This window comes from Xenopus tropicalis, chromosome 10, assembly GCF_000004195.4.
Source record: "Xenopus tropicalis strain Nigerian chromosome 10, UCB_Xtro_10.0, whole genome shotgun sequence".
Taxonomy (NCBI): domain Eukaryota; kingdom Metazoa; phylum Chordata; class Amphibia; order Anura; family Pipidae; genus Xenopus; species Xenopus tropicalis.
In genome coordinates this window covers 13871847-13893270 of record NC_030686.2, presented here as the reverse complement: position 1 = coordinate 13893270, position 21424 = coordinate 13871847, and the positions used below count along the sequence as shown (strand labels likewise).

General features: G+C 45.0%; 1 protein-coding gene across 1 annotated transcript; it reads left to right on the top strand.

Annotated features, from left to right (window-relative positions):
- The first annotated feature begins 1947 nt into the window (after nucleotides 1–1947).
- gngt2 (guanine nucleotide binding protein (G protein), gamma transducing activity polypeptide 2) lies at nucleotides 1948–5378 on the top strand. Its single transcript, NM_001171620.1, has 2 exons — nucleotides 1948–2133; nucleotides 4936–5378. Exons 1-2 carry the CDS (start codon nucleotides 2050–2052, stop codon nucleotides 5059–5061), a joined length of 210 nt encoding a protein of 69 aa, NP_001165091.1. The 5' UTR covers nucleotides 1948–2049; the 3' UTR covers nucleotides 5062–5378.
- The last annotated feature ends 16046 nt before the right edge of the window (nucleotides 5379–21424 follow it).

Genomic DNA, 21424 nt, shown 5'->3' with positions numbered 1-21424 from the left:
TCATGCACTGAAGGTTCAAAGTCAGAAAGGTTTTTACATAGTAACATAGTAAGTTGGGTTGAATAAAGACATACGTCCATCACGTTCAACCATAATGCCTATATATAACCTGCCTAACTACAAGTTGATCCAGAGGAAGGCCATTTACAATTTTGTGACTTTCGGATCAACAGTGTTTTCATCATAGGAAAACTCAATTACACACTCCGTGTGTCTGCACCCAGGCTGATGCAGAGGTTGACAAACAGCCTTGTCTGATCTTAGCTATAATCACTGTAAATTGCCCAAGATTATGGTCTTCAGAGTTTTTAGAGATAATCGTGCCCATGTTCTGCACACATGCTCAGTCTGGCAAGCAGGGGTACAGAGCTACAATGTCAGCTGGGGGCTGGACAGTTTAGGGGGGCAGTAGCCACAAAATTGGTACAATTAAGATAGTTTTCAATAAATTTCCTTTAATTGTCCAAAACTGTTTAAAGCTATAGTATCCCAATGATTAGCTAAATGGCTTCTGGAATGTTTCTACTTGTCTTTTGGAACCAAAAAGACAAGTTATCTTGTTGTGCCTCTGGCAGCTTAAGGCCAGAAGGGTGATGCCTCCATCAGAAACCCAAATAGTTGCTCAAGGTTGCAGTACAAACAGGTCATCATGAGCCTTACATACCTTTCACAACTTGAAAATTGTTATTTAAGCCAGGATTGTTGGCATTTTGTACTTTGGCATTTTGCACCCCTTCTAGCTATTTTACAGCTACCCTACTCCTCACAGAGCCATCTATGCCCAAAGGGAAAAGCCACGCTCTAGAGGGTTGATAGGAGAAAACCTGTTACAGGTAAATTGAGAAAAGGGGCACTCAGATGGACACTACTGGACAGGAGATCTCTTAAGCCGCCAGAGACACAACAAGATAATGGCTCCATTGCAGCAAAAAAAATGTGCTCATCATTAGTGATGAGCAAATCTGTCCCGTTTCACTTCGCTGAAAAATTCGCGAATCTTTCAAAAGATTTGCGAAACGGTGAAAATGTTGCGCGTCAAAAATAAATAAATTGTCGCCCGCAGCTATTCCTTTGTCACCCGCGGCTATTCCTTTGTCACCCGCGGCTATTCCTTTGTCGCCCGCGGCTATTCCTTTGTCACCCGTGGCTATTCCTTTGTCACCCGTGGCTATTCCTTTGTCGCCCGCGGCTATTCCTTTGTCACCCGCGGCTATTCTTTTGTCGCCCGTGGCTATTCTTTTGTCGTCACCGGCTATTCTTTTGTCGCCCGCGGCTATTCCTTTGTCGCCCGCGGCTATTCTTTTGTCGCCCGCGGCTATTCTTTTGTCACGTGGCTATTCTTTTGATGCCCGCGGCTATTCTTTTGCCGCCCGGCGCTATTCTTTTGTCGCCCGCCGCTATTCTTTTGTCGCCTGCCGATATTCTTTTGTCACTCGCGGCTATTCTTTTGTCGCTCGCGGCTATTCTTTTGACGCCTGCGACTATTCCTTTGTTGCCCACAGCTATTCTTTTGTCGCCTGCGGCTATTCTTCTGTCACGTGGCTATTCTTTTGTCGTGCGGCTATTCTTTTGTCGCCCGCAACTATTCTTTTGTCGCACGGCTATTCTTTTGTTGTGCAATATTGGAAACCCCTAATATATCAATTGTCAATGTATGCAAATATATGTTTTGTTATGGCTCTATTAATATCCCCTATATGTAATACAAAAGCCATTAATCAATAGCGAATTTTACTTATTAATAACAAATGCACTGTTTAGTCATCTATTTAAATATAATTATTATTATACACAAACTGCTTCAGCACACTTATATTCTCAACACTGATACTGAACTCTAAGCAGGTTAGACTTCCAAGCTGTTTATCAGATTAGGATTAGAAGGAAGACTTCCATCTGTGGTCTTATATACAGTGTAACAGGGAAGGAATCAGATCAGAAACCAGAAGGAGTCTGAGAGAGCGCCGATAGCTGTTTCTAGAGGAAAAAAACTCTATCCAAATATTCCTCCATATATCACCTGTGTATTAGCCAAGGCACTCACAGACAATGGCTCAAGATATGACGGAGAAGGATATACTGAAGATGGAAGTGGAACAGCTAAAGAAAGAAGTCAAAACAGAGAGGGCACCGGTAATTTTTCTCTATTTTTCTACTACCCCTCTCAAACAAGGCCTTACTTGTGTTAAATTGTGTCTATATATATATCTATACATACACGCTCTTCTTCTGAGCCCTATTGTTGCTAAATGTAGGAAGTATTTTGTTCACAGGGCTGTACAGGGACATGTTGAAGTCCAAAACAAAAGGTATTTATAGAGGATGTGGAAGTGAAGATATAGTATCGATTTGTCATCAGGGAGATAATAATCTACTCCTGGTATTGAAAAAGCCCTATGTTAGAATACAAAAGGAAAGATCTGGTTGGTTGATATGGACAACATCAACGGTGATGTTTATATGCCCCTTAGTGTGGAATGCAGGTGTAAATGTGCATTAATACCCCTGTGTTTGGGGTAATTTAGTTTTAGTTTTTATAGTTTATTGAGCTCTTCTAATTGGCTGAGCCATAAGGTTTTTCATTGCAACCTCTGCCAATATGCAATATTACTGCTAATTACATGCAAACTCCCTGGGAGGGACACAGCAGAGGATGGGGGGTTTGGTGAGGTGCCATTTGGGGTGAGGTTTGGGTATAAACCTTTTTACTCTCCTAGATGCTAATGGAAAGCTCAGGCATAAAGAAGAAGGAAAGTTAAATCACTGGGGGTACCTACAGTGTCGGACTGGCCCACAGGGATACCAGGAAAACTCCCGGTGGGCCCAGGTGTAAGTGGGCCCTCCTGCTTCTAACCATATGACCTAATTCATGGTTATTTCCTATGGGAACAAATCAACTAAATATAAAGAAGAATGGATTATAGTATGTAAAGATTAAAAACTAGGAAAAAAGAGGTTGAGTGAGAAGTGGATGAAAAATAGTTTGAAGAGGGGGCCAATGGTCTAAGGTTTTCTGGTGGGCCCCTGGCATTCCAGTCCAACACTGGGTACCTAACCCTCTTTGAGAGCTAACATTTGGCCAGGCACTCTCTTAGGTCATAGCAATGCTCCTATTGAAATGAAACCTACTGTATCATCCCTAGTTCCCATAATATCTAGCACAACAAATCAGATTTCAGTTCAAATCTCACAAATATGACCTAAGAGAGTGCCTGAGAAGTCTCAAAGAGGCTATGACATTTACCTGTAAGGCAGTTATAAAAGTGCTTTCAAGCAGAGGTTCTTGTAGGTTGGCATTTACTGTACGTACAAAACACAAGTATAAAAAGTGTAGCTTGTAAGGATGTAATACCATTGAGAAATCACTTATAAACAAGCCCTTTAGACTACTTCATGCAGTATTTAAAGCACCAGAAGAATGTTATAGCTACGTTCATCCTTGGAGCAAACTACGTCAGCTACAGGTACAGACAAATGTTATCAATACCCTTACATACTGCTTATTGCTCTACATCACATTGTTAAGACATAATAAAGACCCATTTCATACAATGTAAGTTGAATATTTATGTTGCTGGGAGTTAAGTGGCTTAAATAGGTTGACAAGGACCCGAAGTAGAAAAACAAAGTCAGAATGTATCATCTCAAGGTTTAATCCTATGCATTAGGCAGGATGCCCACAATCCTACAGCTGGCCAAAAGCCTTATGTCTTTGTAGTCTCTATGTCAGGGGTCCCCAACCTTTCTTACTTGTGAGGCCTCACCACCTTGAGTATGGGGGGCAGTTTTGGGCTCCAGTCCTTAAGAAGGATATTAATGAGCTGGAGAGAGTGCAGAGACGTGTAACTAAACTGGTAAAGGGGATGGAAGGGTTAAACTATGAGGTGAGACTGTCAGGGTTGGGGTTGTTTTCTCTGGAAAAGAGGCGCTTGCGAGGGGACATGATTACTCTGTACAAGTACATTAGAGGGGATTATAGGCAGATGGGGGATGTTTTTTTTTCCCATAAAAACAATCAACGCACCAGAGGCCCCCCTTTAGATTAGAGGAACGGAGCTTCCATTTGAACCAGCGTAGGGGGTTCCTCACGGTGAGGGCAGTGAGGTTGGGGAATGCCCTTCCTAGAGATGGGGTAATGGCAGATTCTGTTAATGCCTATAAGAGGGGCCTGGATGAGTTTTTGAACAAGCAGAATATCCAAGGCTATTGTGATACTAATATCTACAGTTAGTATTAATGGTTTTATATATAGTTTATGTATGTGAGTGTATAGATTGGTAAGTATAGGTTGTGTGCTGGGTTTACTTGGAAGGGTTGAACTTTTTCAACCCTATGTAACTCTGTACCTATGTGAGCCACAGTCAAATGTAAAAAGACTTGGGGAGCAACACAAGCACCATAGAAGTTCATGGAGGAGCCAAATAAGGGCTGTGATTGGCTATTAGGGGCCTCTATGCACCCTATCAGCTTACAGGGGCTTTATTTGGTAGGAAATCTTGTTTTTATTCAACCTAAACTTGCCCCCAAGTCAGGAATTCACAAATAACTCCCTGGTTTGGGGGCACTGAGAGCAACATCCAAGGGGTTGGGGAGCAACATGTTGCTTTTAAGCTATTGGTTGGGGATCACTGCCCTATGTAGTCTTCTGATGTAGAGCTCTTAAGCTATAAGCTATATGAAAATTGGTGAGCTTTAGCATTGTGGTATTGAGCATAATTATTGACATAATTCACAGATATGACTGTATTCTATTCTACTCATTATTAGGCTAAACCCAAAACTGATGCATGGTTTGGTGCATCCCTACAGCCATGGACATATTATGTGCATTTTTTGGAACATTCTTCCTCTGTTAGACCTCTATTGTATTTACATTTTCATAAAACACTTAGAATTTGGTCAAACAACATTGATCATTTTGGCCTTTCCTTTCAGATTTCAACATCTTTATCAGAAATGAAGACTTATATTGAATCTCATGCGACAGAAGATCCTTTGATAAAAGGAGTTCCAGATGATAGGAACCCCTTTAAGGAGAAAGGCGGATGCTCCATATCTTGATGAAGGGCTAAGCAATCTCCACTGAGCAACAGGATCACAAAATTGAACTTTCATTATCTCACTTGAATCACTGCAGCTTTACTGGTCTATTCTTTACTATTTAGAAGATGATTTATGAACTGGGCTTGGGTCCTGAGCTTAAAAAAAAAGAATTTTGTTTGCGATTGATTGGCTGTATCTGCTCAGGTTGGGATATTTGTGCGCTATTGGGGATTAGTAAACAATTAAAAAACAATTTCAAAATTTGCTGCTGAATTCTGTATAATTTAAACTTGGATGCATGGATGTATTTGATAAAAGGAGCCTTTCATACACAATTATTGGTTGTTTGTTCTTATTATATATGGGTTTGCTACATTCTTATCCCCCCGATTGGCTATAGATTGGTTGAAGCCCTGCCTACTTTAAAGGTGCTTACATCTAAATTAGCAATGAGCGAATTTTTTCAACAGGCATGGATTCGCAGCGAATTTGTGCATTTCGCCATTGGCGAATTGTTTCGCGAAAGTTCCTTGAAAATTTGCAGTGGAAAAATGAATTGCGCTGAATTTTTTTTTGTCACTCGTCAAATTGGGCGCAGTTGCGTCAAAAAAAGCGCGGGCAACAAAAATAGACGCGAGTGACAAATAAAAATAGCCACGGGTGACAAAAAAATTGTGCAACAAATGCATTTCACAAATTTTTCGCCGTTTCGCAAATTTTCTTGCTGTTTTGCGAATTTTATGGCAAAGAGAAACGGGACATATTCGCTGATCACTAATCTTAATGCAAAACATCATTTACTAAAACATGATTTTTTGGATCTTTTTTTTGTCGCTGAAAACTCAATTTTGTCATGGAATAAAAATTTGAATTTCCGCAAAATTCCCAATGCTAAAATATTCCATCTGAAACCTGTACATATATAGTGATGAGCGAATCTGTCCCACGAAACGCATTTGTCGCCCACATCTTCTTTTTGTCGCCTGCGTCTTTTTCTGATGCCTGCAGTTTTTCTTGATGCGTCTATTTTGTTGTGAGCTTTGCGACTTTTTTTGACGGGCAACAAATTTTTCCACAGCAAATTTTCGCTAAAGTTTCGCAAAACAATTCGCCAATGGCGAAATATGGAAATTCGCTGCAAATCCATGGCTGCCAAAAAAAATTTGCTCATCACTACATATATATATTTAGGAAGACTTTAAAAAAGACGGTAGATGTTTTGGGTCATGTTTTGGGCTATTTCTCAACTGTAAGCTTCCACTGAATCTAAGCAACAATCAGGCCCAGTAATAATATGATTTTGCAACATTTTCAAATATTTATTTAACTTTTCACCACCAAGGAAGTAGTGAAGGGAAACTATAAGTGCACAATGAATATTTTGAAGGCCTTATTTATGTATTTATTAATTTATTTGTACAAAGAACTGCCTGGGGATAAATTGTTTGACATTGCTACCAACCTTGTTCTCTGCTGCTTCTCTGACATCTGGCATGAAATGTGCCATGTACATGGGAAATGTACTCATCTGTGCCCAAAGCAATATCGCTCTTAGTAATCATAGGTTTTGGAAAGCTTTGCCCATATGTTTTGTATCGGACCCTTTATTCAGAAACCCATTATCCATAAAGTTCAGAATTACGGGAAGGCCATCTCCATAAAACAGTACCTGTACTTGATCCCAACTAAGATATAATTACCCCTTAATGGGGCAGAACAACCCTATTGGGTTTATTTAATGGTTAAATGATTCCCTTTTCTCTGTAATAATAAAACAGTACCTGTACTTGATCCCAACTAAGATATAATTACCCCTTATTGGGGGCAGAACAGCCCTATTGGGTTTATTTCATGGTTAAATGATTCCCTTTTCTCTGTAATAATAAAACAGTACCTGTACTTGATCCCAACTAAGATATAATTACCCCTTATTGGGGGCAGAACAGCCCTATTGGGTTTATTTCATGGTTAAATGATTCCCTTTTCTCTGTAATAATAAAACAGTACCTGTACTTGATCCCAACTAAGATATAATTACCCCTTATTGGGGCAGAACAGTCCTATTGGGTTTATTTCATGGTTAAATGATTCCCTTTTCTCTGTAATAATAAAACAGTACCTGTACTTGATCCCAACTAAGATGTAATTACCCCTTATTGGGGGCAGAACAGCCCTATTGGGTTTATTTCATGGTTAAATGATTCCCTTTTCTCTGTAATAATAAAACAGTACCTGTACTTGATCCCAACTAAGATATAATTACCCCTTATTGGGGGCAAAACAATCATATTGGGTATACATACTGTTTAACTAATTTTTTTTTAATAGAATTAAGGTAGGAGATCCAAATTACGGAAAGATCCCTTATCTGGAAAAACCTAGGTCCCAAGCATTCTGGATAATGGGTCCCATACCTTTACTAGTCACTTTTTGTTTTAAAAAAATATTATTGCATCTCACACTTAAAAACTAATTACCTAATTACCTAATTACCAGTATGGAAATACAAAGCCTCTCCCTGCAAATCACTCCAGGCAGAAGTGTGTCACATTTAAACTTGTTTTCCCGAGGATCCCAGAATCCCTTGCCTTAAGCAGTTCACTAAGACCGACTTCCAAAGCTAAATCCTGGTACACAGATGTCCATCCATGGCATCTTAACTGGCCTGTCACAGACTTTGACATTTATCTGTGTCAGGTTTGTTTTTCTTTTTTCCTTTTTAAAAGGTAAATCCATTGAATGGTAAATTAATAGTGACATGTACTAGGTAATACAGGCCAGTCACAGTGACAAAAGACTAACAGGTCTCTATTACCCCTGGTACAGGCGCAAGTGCTAGAGAATAAGGAGTGTTAAACTCTTAAGGCCCATATAATGATCACTTGACCCTGCCAATCTGCATTCTGTGCAACTCATACAGACATAAGTTCAGTGTACAGTACCTCTTCTAACCTAATTCTTTTTAGGCTGAAGGTGTCATAGTAAGTTAGGTTGAAAAAAGACGTACGTATGCCTATTTATAACCTGCCTAACTACTAGTTGATCCAGAGGAAGGCAAAAACCCCCATCTGAAGCCTCTCTAATTTGCCGAAGAGGGGAAAAAATTCCTTCCTGACTCCAATATGGCAATCGGACCAGTCCCTGGATCAACTTATACTAAGAGATATCTCCCATATCCCTGTATTCCCTCACTTATACTGAGAGCTATCTCCCCTACCCCTGTATTCCCTCACTTGTACTGAGAGCTATCTCCCCTACCCCTGTATTCCCTCACTTGTACTGAGAGCTATCTCCCCTACCCCTGTATTCCCTCACTTGTACTGAGAGCTATCCCCCCTACCCCTGTATTCCCTCACTTGTACTGAGAGCTATCTCCCCTACCCCTGTATTCCCTCACTTGTACTGAGAGCTATCCCCCCTACCCCTGTATTCCCTCACTTGTACTGAGAGCTATCTCCCATACCCCTGTATTCCCTCACTTGTACTGAGAGCTATCTCCCCTACCCCTGTATTCCCTCACTTGTACTGAGAGCTATCTCCCCTACCCCTGTATTCCCTCACTTGTACTGAGAGCTATCTCCCCTACCCCTGTATTCCCTCACTTGTACTGAGAGCTATCTCCCCTACCCCTGTATTCCCTCACTTGTACTGAGAGCTATCTCCCCTACCCCTGTATTCCCTCACTTGTGCTAAGAGCTATCTCCCATACCCCTGTATTCCCTCACTTGTACTGAGAGCTATCTCCCCTACCCCTGTATTCCCTCACTTGTACTGAGAGCTATCTCCCATACCCCTGTATTCCCTCACTTGTACTAAGAGCTATCTCCCCTACCCCTGTATTCCCTCACTTATACTGAGAGCTATCCCCCCTACCCCTGTATTCCCTCACTTGTACTGAGAGCTATCTCCCCTACCCCTGTATTCCCTCACTTGTACTGAGAGCTATCCCCCCTACCCCTGTATTCCCTCACTTGTACTGAGAGCTATCTCCCCTACCCCTGTATTCCCTCACTTGTACTGAGAGCTATCTCCCCTACCCCTGTATTCCCTCACTTGTACTGAGAGCTATCTCCCCTACCCCTGTATTCCCTCACTTGTACTGAGAGCTATCTCCCATACCCCTGTATTCCCTCACTTGTACTGAGAGCTATCTCCCCTACCCCTGTATTCCCTCACTTGTACTGAGAGCTATCTCCCCTACCCCTGTATTCCCTCACTTGTACTGAGAGCTATCTCCCCTACCCCTGTATTCCCTCACTTGTACTGAGAGCTATCTCCCCTACCGCTGTATTCCCTCACTTGTACTGAGAGCTATCTCCCATCCCCTCTATTCCCTCACTTGTACTGAGAGCTATCTCCCCTACCCCTGTATTCCCTCACTTGTACTGAGAGCTATCTCCCCTACCCCTGTATTCCCTCACTTGTACTGAGAGCTATCTCCCATCCCCTCTATTCCCTCACTTGTACTGAGAGCTATCTCCCCTACCCCTGTATTCCCTCACTTGTACTGAGAGCTATCTCCCCTACCCCTGTATTCCCTCACTTGTACTGAGAGCTATCTCCCATCCCCTCTATTCCCTCACTTGTACTGAGAGCTATCTCCCATCCCCTCTATTCCCTCACTTGTACTGAGAGCTATCTCCCATCCCCTCTATTCCCTCACTTGTACTGAGAGCTATCTCCCCTACCCCTGTATTCCCTCACTTGTACTGAGAGCTATCTCCCATCCCCTCTATTCCCTCACTTGTACTGAGAGCTATCTCCCCTACCCCTGTATTCCCTCACTTGTACTGAGAGCTATCTCCCATACCCCTGTATTCCCTCACTTGTACTGAGAGCTATCTCCCCTACCCCTGTATTCCCTCACTTGTACTGAGAGCTATCTCCCCTACCCCTGTATTCCCTCACTTGTACTGAGAGCTATCTCCCCTACCCCTGTATTCCCTCACTTGTACTGAGAGCTATCTCCCCTACCCCTGTATTCCCTCACTTGTACTGAGAGCTATCTCCCCTACCCCTGTATTCCCTCACTTGTACTGAGAGCTATCTCCCCTACCCCTGTATTCCCTCACTTGTGCTAAGAGCTATCTCCCATACCCCTGTATTCCCTCACTTGTACTGAGAGCTATCTCCCCTACCCCTGTATTCCCTCACTTGTACTGAGAGCTATCTCCCATACCCCTGTATTCCCTCACTTGTACTAAGAGCTATCTCCCCTACCCCTGTATTCCCTCACTTATACTGAGAGCTATCCCCCCTACCCCTGTATTCCCTCACTTGTACTGAGAGCTATCTCCCCTACCCCTGTATTCCCTCACTTGTACTAAGAGCTATCCCCCCTACCCCTGTATTCCCTCACTTGTACTGAGAGCTATCTCCCCTACCCCTGTATTCCCTCACTTGTACTGAGAGCTATCTCCCATACCCCTGTATTCCCTCACTTGTACTGAGAGCTATCTCCCCTACCCCTGTATTCCCTCACTTGTACTGAGAGCTATCTCCCCTACCCCTGTATTCCCTCACTTGTACTGAGAGCTATCTCCCCTACCCCTGTATTCCCTCACTTGTACTGAGAGCTATCTCCCCTACCGCTGTATTCCCTCACTTGTACTGAGAGCTATCTCCCATCCCCTCTATTCCCTCACTTGTACTGAGAGCTATCTCCCCTACCCCTGTATTCCCTCACTTGTACTGAGAGCTATCTCCCCTACCCCTGTATTCCCTCACTTGTACTGAGAGCTATCTCCCATCCCCTCTATTCCCTCACTTGTACTGAGAGCTATCTCCCCTACCCCTGTATTCCCTCACTTGTACTGAGAGCTATCTCCCCTACCCCTGTATTCCCTCACTTGTACTGAGAGCTATCTCCCATCCCCTCTATTCCCTCACTTGTACTGAGAGCTATCTCCCATCCCCTCTATTCCCTCACTTGTACTGAGAGCTATCTCCCATCCCCTCTATTCCCTCACTTGTACTGAGAGCTATCTCCCCTACCCCTGTATTCCCTCACTTGTACTGAGAGCTATCTCCCATCCCCTCTATTCCCTCACTTGTACTGAGAGCTATCTCCCCTACCCCTGTATTCCCTCACTTGTACTGAGAGCTATCTTCCATACCCCTGTATTCCCTCACTTGTACTGAGAGCTATCTCCCCTACCCCTGTATTCCCTCACTTGTACTGAGAGCTATCCCCCCCTACCCCTGTATTCCCTCACTTGTACTGAGAGCTATCTCCCCTACCCCTGTATTCCCTCACTTGTACTGAGAGCTATCTCCCATACCCCTGTATTCCCTCACTTGTACTGAGAGCTATCTCCCCTACCCCTGTATTCCCTCACTTGTACTGAGAGCTATCTCCCATACCCCTGTATTCCCTCACTTGTACTGAGAGCTATCTCCCCTACCCCTGTATTCCCTCACTTGTACTGTGAGCTATCTCCCATACCCCTGTATTCCCTCACTTGTACTGAGAGCTATCTCCCCTACCCCTGTATTCCCTCACTTGTACTGAGAGCTATCTCCCCTACCCCTGTATTCCCTCACTTGTACTGAGAGCTATCTCCCCTACCCCTGTATTCCCTCACTTGTACTGAGAGCTATCTCCCCTACCGCTGTATTCCCTCACTTGTACTGAGAGCTATCTCCCATCCCCTCTATTCCCTCACTTGTACTGAGAGCTATCTCCCCTACCCCTGTATTCCCTCACTTGTACTGAGAGCTATCTCCCCTACCCCTGTATTCCCTCACTTGTACTGAGAGCTATCTCCCATCCCCTCTATTCCCTCACTTGTACTGAGAGCTATCTCCCCTACCCCTGTATTCCCTCACTTGTACTGAGAGCTATCTCCCCTACCCCTGTATTCCCTCACTTGTACTGAGAGCTATCTCCCATCCCCTCTATTCCCTCACTTGTACTGAGAGCTATCTCCCATCCCCTCTATTCCCTCACTTGTACTGAGAGCTATCTCCCATCCCCTCTATTCCCTCACTTGTACTGAGAGCTATCTCCCCTACCCCTGTATTCCCTCACTTGTACTGAGAGCTATCTCCCATCCCCTCTATTCCCTCACTTGTACTGAGAGCTATCTCCCCTACCCCTGTATTCCCTCACTTGTACTGAGAGCTATCTCCCATACCCCTGTATTCCCTCACTTGTACTGAGAGCTATCTCCCCTACCCCTGTATTCCCTCACTTGTACTGAGAGCTATCCCCCCCTACCCCTGTATTCCCTCACTTGTACTGAGAGCTATCTCCCCTACCCCTGTATTCCCTCACTTGTACTGAGAGCTATCTCCCCATACCCCCTGTATTCCCTCACTTGTACTGAGAGCTATCTCCCCTACCCCTGTATTCCCTCACTTGTACTGAGAGCTATCTCCCATACCCCTGTATTCCCTCACTTGTACTGAGAGCTATCTCCCCTACCCCTGTATTCCCTCACTTGTACTGAGAGCTATCTCCCCTACCCCTGTATTCCCTCACTTGTACTGAGAGCTATCTCCCATACCCCTGTATTCCCTCACTTGTACTGAGAGCTATCCCCCCTACCCCTGTATTCCCTCACTTGTACTGAGAGCTATCTCCCCTACCCCTGTATTCCCTCACTTGTACTGAGAGCTATCTCCCCTACCCCTGTATTCCCTCACTTGTACTGAGAGCTATCTCCCCTACCCCTGTATTCCCTCACTTGTACTAAGAGCTATCTCCCCTACCCCTGTATTCCCTCACTTGCTAAGAATCCATCCAGCCCCTTCTTAAAGCTATATAATGTATCAGCCAGTACGACTGATTCGGGGAGGGAATTCCACAACTTCACAGCTCTCACTGTAACAAACCCTTTCCGAATATTTAAATGGAACCTCCCTTCTTCTAAACGGAGTGGGTGCCCTCGTGTCCGTTGGAAGGACCTACTGGTAAATAAAACATTAGAGAGGTTATTATATGATCCCCTTATATATTTATACATAGTTATCATGTCACCTCTTAAGCGCCTCTTCTCCAGTGTAAACAGACCCAACTGGGCCAGTCTTTCCCCATAACTGAGACTTTCCATACCCTTTACCAGCTTAGTTGCCCTTCTCTGGACCCTCTCTAACTCAATAATGTCCCGTTTGAGCACTGGAGACCAAAACTGAACAGCATATTCTAGATGGGGAGTCCTTTGGCACCTCAGCACCTAGTGTATATTGATTAATGCTCCTGTTGTGCTAAATATGGTGTGCAGGGGGATGCTCATACTCCATCCCTATAGAATGCCAGTCCTGTATAAGTAAAAGGGTGCAACTCCAATATATTGATTGGATGCCACAGTACATTATATAGGTTTGGTGGCTTAGTGCAGGCAGCACAGAGGGTGCCATGGGAAAGTTACTGGGCCCTCCTGTCATAGGCTCTTCTAATAGCTAGTTACACCAATGGTTTGGAACATTTACCTAAAAAATGCACTTGTTAAGCCCAGTCTTGCATATGTTTCCTAATCCTGAACTAAAGTTCAAGTATAAAGTTTAAATGTAATGTTTATGGCTGCTAGAAGTGGAGAAATTACAAAATGTCTACTGTATGTGGGTGCTTTTAGTCTATTGTGCCTTCTTTATAGTAAGATAGGTTAATTCTAAGAGTTGTAGCATATAATATTTAACCATTACTGACTTGGTGGCATGTTTTGGAGGCATAAAGACCATGTATACTACTAAACAGAGCCTTTAGTAGTCTGCCAGTCCATATTGGGCTACTAATTAACAAATCTAAGTCCTTATTGGTCACCTAGTAGGAAAGTATTTGTGCTTGTGTTGCTCCCCAGCTTTTCTTTCATTGAAATATTACTCAGGGGTAAAAAAAGGTTGGGGATCCCTGCTATAGGAGGTTGTGTACAAATGGTCTCTATCTCTCCAAAACTTGCCTCCAAGTCAAAAATGTAAAAATAAGCACCTGCTTTGAGGCCACTGGGAGCAACATCCAAGGGGTTGGGGAGCAACATGGTTCCCCCGAGGCACTGGTTGGGGATCACTGTGCTAGACCAAGGTTCAAATGGGTGAACTGGCACACCAGGAACTTATTTTATTTAAAGCATAGGGTATGTGCCTTATGTGCTTAACATGTGTATACTTATACTAAACCCCTTCATTTAGATTTCATCATCAATCATCAGAAAAGTGTCTGCCTATGCATGGTCTGGTGGAATCTGGTGACAGTTAAAATAGCATAAAGCTAATAGCAACTGGTTTTATGCAGCTTCTTATTGACATATGTTTAAACAAAACTAACAAACTATGGGTTATCATGTGGGGAGTGGTTGCTTTTGTGTGTCTCTTATATGCAGGTTCCATGCACTACTTTACTTCACTTGGCAATTACACGTTTCTCAGTGCAAATGGTTATAGGTTATCAGATATATAGTTATAAGATATCATAGCAGTAATAGAAGATATGGCGAGACTGTAAGAACAGCAACCACTGAGGAATGTGAAAACTAAACCCCTTTTTGATATGAGCACATTTAGAAGGGCTTATGTAGAAATGGTACATAAACACTATCTGAGCAACTTCCAGAAATAAATGTGATTATATAGTTTGACATACTTCCACAGATTAAAATGAAGCCATGATAGTCTGCCTATGCTCTCAAATTGTTCCAATGGGGAAGTGATTAGTGGGGGGGGGGGGGGTTCCTACGAGTCAGAGATTAGCTAACATGGTTTCTTTCAGTCTGTTGGAACATGTATGTCTGTGTAAAACATATATTATTTGTCTATTTCTCAGACAGTGTTTGTGCACCTTTTCAACATAAACCCACCTGATTGAGCTCATGTCAAAAACGGGGTATATTTTTCATTAACATTCCTTAGCAAAGTGTTTATTGTTCTTATAATCCGAACATATCTATTCTTGCTGCTGCACTATTGCATGCATAACTACTTGTACTACCAAACACTAGGCCCTGTTTAGTAGCCTAGAAGAACAAGTCTGGGACAGGTGGAACGGCAGGGGCCATGACAGAGGGATAAATAAGGACATAAGGGGTGTGGTTTTATACTGATGGGATTTGTAGTTTTAGGGAAGGATTAGGAGGGAGGAGGAAGAGCAGTGTCACGGTCGGCACCCTAAACCAGAACAGATGCCAAGTTCCCTTGTCTCGGCTCGGCTTCACCAGTGTTGTGACCGCCTTTGGCTTCGGGAGGAGCCCTCAGCTACTCAGATGCCACCTGGACTTAACGAGGGGAACGAGGCAGGAGTTCTGGCAAGCAAAGGGGCACGACTGTAGATAACGTCAGTTAGGCCGAAGATCACGGTACAAATAGGGTTAAACAAGGTCGTCGTCAGGCAGGCTAGGTCGGGGCGGGCAGCAATCAAGGATAGTCGGACAGGCAAGGGTCAAACCGGAATAATCGATACAGCAGGATGAGACGAAAACGTAGTCGAAGTACAAGCCGAGGTCAGATATGGAAAATCAGGATAGTCAGGAGCAAGCCGGGTCAAAACACAGGAAGGCAACAAGCAGGATACAGGAACAAAATACACAAGGCTCAAAAGGCACCAGGAATCAAATCCTATCACGGGCAATGAGTAACAATAGAAAGGCCCTTTAAATATTTCAAATTTGGCGCCATTGCGCGCTGACGTCATGCGTCATGCGTCATGACGTCATTCGTCAGCGCGCCTGCGCCTTTAAGTATACGGAAGTGCGCGCGCGCGCACACTATGAAGGGGCAGGCACAGGGAACAGACGGCGCGGCGGGCGTCCCCGCCGATGGTAGCGCGGCGGGCGTCCCCGCCGTGCCGGTAAGGCACATTTCCTCACATTACCCCCCTCTCTAGGGGGGGCCACTGGACCCCCAGGCTTCTCAGGAAACTTTAAATGGAATTGTTTCCTGAGGCGATCAGCCTTGATGTCATCAACTGAGACCCAAGAGTTCTCCTCAGGACCGAAGCCTCTCCACCTAGTAAGATATTGAAGTTTACCTCTCACACGGCGGGAGTCAAGGAACTCTTGGATCTCATACTCAGGCTGACCTTCAATCAACACCGGGGGAGGAACAGACTGATGGCGAGTGTTAGCAGCAGGTTTAAGGAGAGAAACATGAAAAGTATTAGAAATTCTGAAATTAGGAGGTAACTGAAGACGGACAGAAGATGGGTTAATTATTGAAATGATGGGATATGGACCAATAAACCTGGGACCCAGTTTGGGAGAAGGAATTTTTAACTTAATATTCCTGGTTGATAACCACACTAAATCCCCCACCTTGTACTGGGGAGCCTCCCTACGGGATTTGTCAGCAGCTTTTTTCTGGGCTAGGGAAGCTGCAGATAGTGAATCATGCACTAGCGACCAGACTTCAGAAAATCTTAAGACAGAGGAATTGGCAGAGGGTACAGGGGAATTAGAGCCAGAAAAAGAAAATGCTTTGGGGTGTAACCCATAAACGACAAAGAAAGGAGACCTCCCTGAGGAGGAATGGGTAGCATTATTGTATGCAAATTCTGCCCAGGGAAGTAGTTCAGACCATGTGGACTGGTTATCGGACACATAGCACCTGAGATACTGTTCAAGGGACTGGTTCACCCTTTCAGTTTGACCGTTAGTTTGGGGGTGATAGGCAGAGGAAAAAGATAATTCCGTCCCAACCAAAGTACAGAAAGCACGCCAAAATTTAGAGACAAATTGAACCCCCCTGTCAGAAACAATATTTCAGGAAATCCATGAAACTTGAAAATATGCATAATAAATAAATCAGCCAGGGTCTTAGCAGAAGGGAGATGTGGAAGAGGAATAAAATGAGCCATTTTACTGAACCTATCAACCACCACCCAAATCACTGTTTTACCCTGAGAAGAGGGCAACTCTACAACAAAATCCATGGAAATGTGAGACCATGGTTTCTCTGGGATGGGTAAGGGATTTAACAGACCCTGGGACCGATGATGAGATGACTTAGACCTTTGGCAGACTGAACAGGAATTGACAAAAGTTTTAACATCCTGTTTGAAGGAGGGCCACCAAACATGCCGGGACAATAAACAAATGGTTTTTGCAATACCGGGATGACCCGCCACCCTGGAATCATGAGCCTCTCTTAATACTTGCTCCCTAAGTACCTCAGGAACAAACCATTTACCAGATGGTGTCTCAGTAGGAGCAGAAGACTGTAAAGGGGACAATAAGGAAGAGAGGTCAGACCTCAAGGTAGCAACAATTATCTCCCTGGGAATGATAGGAGTGCACTCACTAGAGTCGGAGGAAACTGAGTCGAAACTCCTAGAGAGTGCGTCCGCCTTGGTATTCTTTGAGCCGGGCTTAAAAGTTAAAGAAAAATTGAACCTTGAAAAGAATAAAGCCCACCTGGCTTGCCTTGGATTCAGGCGCTTAGCGGATTCAATATAAAGTAAATTCTTATGGTCGGTATAGACCGTAACTAGATGTTTAGCCCCTTCTAAAAGATGGCGCCATTCCTCGAAAGCCAATTTCACGGCCAGCAATTCCCTGTTCCCTATGTCATAATTGATCTCTGCAGGTGAAAACTTTCTAGAGAAAAAGGCACAGGGATGCATCTTGTTGGTTATCGGATGTCTTTGAGACAGGACTGCCCCAGCTCCTACCTCAGAGGCATCTACCTCTACAATGAAAGGGAGAGCGGAATTGGGAGGTCTAAGGATAGGGGCAGAACTAAACTCTTTTTTGAGGGTTTCAAACGCTTGTACAGCCTCAGGAGGCCATATACTGGGATCAGCGCCCTTTTTAGTTAAATTCGTGATGGGAGCTACAATTAGAGAAAAATTCTTAATAAATTGACGATAATAATTGGCAAAACCAAGAAACCTTTGTATAGCGCGTAACGAAAAGGGTTGGGCCCAATCTAGGACAGCCCTCACTTTACCTGGATCCATTTCTAGACCCTTGCCGGAGATAATAAAACCCAAAAACTGAACAGTAGAAACTTCAAAGGTACATTTCTCTAGTTTTGCATACAGATTATTCTCCCTTAGCCTTTTTAAGACCTCACACACATGTTTACGATGTACATTTAGATTAGAAGAGAAAATAAGAATATCGTCGAGGTAGACCACTACGAATACCCCCAGTAGGTCACGAAAGATGTCGTTGACAAATTCTTGAAAAACTGCGGGGGCGTTACAGAGCCCAAAGGGCATTACTAAATACTCGTAGTGGCCGTCCCTGGTGTTAAAAGCAGTTTTCCACTCGTCCCCCTCTCTAATGCGGATGAGATTGTATGCACCTCTAAGATCAAGCTTGGTATAGATCTTGGCTGTTTTAACCTGGTCAAATAACTCAGAAATTAGAGGGAGAGGGTAGCGATTTTTAATAGTGACTTTGTTTAAGCCCCTGTAATCTATACAAGGACGGAGACCCCCATCCTTCTTACCCACAAAGAAAAACCCAGCACCTGCAGGAGAATTAGAAGGCCGGATAAAACCTCTTTCGAGGTTTTCCTGGATATATTCCTTCATGGATTGGGACTCAGGTAGGGAAAGAGGGTATGTACGACCACGAGGGGGAGAGGAACCTGGAACCAGATCAATGGGACAGTCATACTGTCTGTGTGGGGGTAAGGTCTCGGCCGCCTTTTTGGAAAAGACATCGGCATAAGCCGAATAGGCTGCAGGTAACCCCTCAAGTGAGGTGGCTGCTATAGTTGAGGGAATACAGATACCCCTACAACAAGAACCCCATTGAGAAACCTCCCCAGTAACCCAATTAATCTGGGGGTTATGAACCTGGAGCCAGGGTAAACCCAAAATGAGTGGAGAAGAGGCACCTTCAATAAGAAAAAGGACTATCTCTTCAACATGGAAATCGTTCACACATAAGGATAAAGATACAGTTTTCTTATTTACTACACCAGACCCTAAAGGTCTTTTGTCCACCGTTAATAATTTCATGGGAACACTAAGAGGGACTACAGGAATGCCATGTTTAGCAGCAAATCTGGCCTCAATAAAGTTACCCTCTGCCCCAGAGTCCACGAAAGCGGACAAGTTAACGGAGCCCGTAGGCCAGGACAGTTTGACCGGTAGCTGAACCTTGGAGGCAAATTGGGGAGAGGAAACGCCTGCACCTAAATGAAGCTCCCCTTCTTCATTTAGGCTTGGGCGTTTCCCGGCCTCTTGGTACATTGTTTGAGAAAGTGACCCTTGTCCCCACAATATAAACATAACCCAAGGGTCCGCCTGCGTGTCTTTTCCTCAGGAGAGAGATGGAATAGGCCTAGTTGCATAGGCTCCTCCTGAGGTGGAGACACCGGGGAAGCCGAAGACTTAACATTGGTCCCTAAGTCAGGCCTCATATAAGTAACCCCAGAAAAATTAGTATGACCCCTTTCACTCCTTCTTTCCCTTTGTCTCCTATCAATCAGGATGGCTAGGGACATGAGATCATCCAGACTAGACGACAAGGGGTAATTCACCAGGCTATCTTTAATAGAGTCGGATAGCCCGATACGGAACTGACTGCGCAGGGCTGCATCGTTCCACTCAGTTTCTCCTGCCCACCGGCGGAACTCTGTGCAATACACCTCTGCATCCCGTCTCCCTTGGCGCAGTTTACGAATCGCCGAATCGGCAGATGAGGCACGATCCGGGTCATCATAAAGGATTGCCATGGAATTAAAGAATACATCAAGGGAAAAGCGGGCTGGATCAGAGGGAGGCAGCCTAAGGGCCCAAACCTGGGGATCTCCCAGAAGAAGGGTCATAACAAATCTTACTTTCTCCTCACCAGAAGGGAATGAATGAGGGAAAAAGCTAAGATATAATTTACACGCCTCTTTGAAGACGAAAAACTTTGACCTGTCCCCAGAGAATTTCTCAGGAAATGCAATCTTAGGCTCCTGGGGTCTATAGGTGTTACCTCCCATAGCAGATGCCCCCACAGAAGGGGAAGAACTAGGAACAGGTTGCTGCTGCGAAGATTGCGTAGTCTCCAGCTGGCGGGTTAGATTGTGGAAACCCTGCAGGAGATAATTCTGCTTTTGCTCCTGATCCTCCAAGCGCTGTAGCAAGGCAGTAAGAAGCGCTTCAGTGGTAGCAGAAGTAGTGGGAGGAGCAGCAGCGGACTCAACGTGATCTTGGTCCTCCATGGCCCGTGATAATGTCACGGTCGGCACCCTAAACCAGAACAGATGCCAAGTTCCCTTGTCTCGGCTCGGCTTCACCAGTGTTGTGACCGCCTTTGGCTTCGGGAGGAGCCCTCAGCTACTCAGATGCCACCTGGACTTAACGAGGGGAACGAGGCAGGAGTTCTGGCAAGCAAAGGGGCACGACTGTAGATAACGTCAGTTAGGCCGAAGATCACGGTACAAATAGGGTTAAACAAGGTCGTCGTCAGGCAGGCTAGGTCGGGGCGGGCAGCAATCAAGGATAGTCGGACAGGCAAGGGTCAAACCGGAATAATCGATACAGCAGGATGAGACGAAAACGTAGTCGAAGTACAAGCCGAGGTCAGATATGGAAAATCAGGATAGTCAGGAGCAAGCCGGGTCAAAACACAGGAAGGCAACAAGCAGGATACAGGAACAAAATACACAAGGCTCAAAAGGCACCAGGAATCAAATCCTATCACGGGCAATGAGTAACAATAGAAAGGCCCTTTAAATATTTCAAATTTGGCGCCATTGCGCGCTGACGTCATGCGTCATGCGTCATGACGTCATTCGTCAGCGCGCCTGCGCCTTTAAGTATACGGAAGTGCGCGCGCGCGCACACTATGAAGGGGCAGGCACAGGGAACAGACGGCGCGGCGGGCGTCCCCGCCGATGGTAGCGCGGCGGGCGTCCCCGCCGTGCCGGTAAGGCACATTTCCTCACAAGCAGGTTGTATAAGGGTAGAGTGTTGGTGGTGGGGTTTGGCCAAGTGTTGGTGGTGGGGTTTGGCCAAGTGTTGGTGGTGGGGTTTGGCCAAATGTTGGTGGTGGGGTTTGGCCAAGTGTTGGGGGTGGGGTTTGGCCAATTGTTGGTGGGGGGGTTTGTCCAAGTGTTGGTGGTGGGGTTTGGCCAAGTGTTGGTGGTGGGGTTTGGCCAAGTGTTGGTGGTGGGGTTTGGCCAAATGTTGGTGGTGGGGTTTGGCCAAGTGTTGGTGGTGGGGTTTGGCCAAGTGTTGGTGGTGGGGTTTGGCCAAGTGTTGGTGGTGGGGTTTGGCCAAGTGTTGGTGGTGGGGTTTGGCCAAGTGTTGGTGGTGGGGTTTGACCAAGTGTTGGTGGTGGGGTTTGGCCAAGTGTTGGTGGTGGGGTTTGGCCAAGTGTTGGTGGTGGGGTTTGACCAAGTGTTGGTGGTGGGGTTTGGCCAAGTGTTGGTGGTGGGGTTTGACCAAGTGTTGGTGGTGGGGTTTGGCCAAGGAATACAGTATAATTGTCGCAACTGGGGGCAC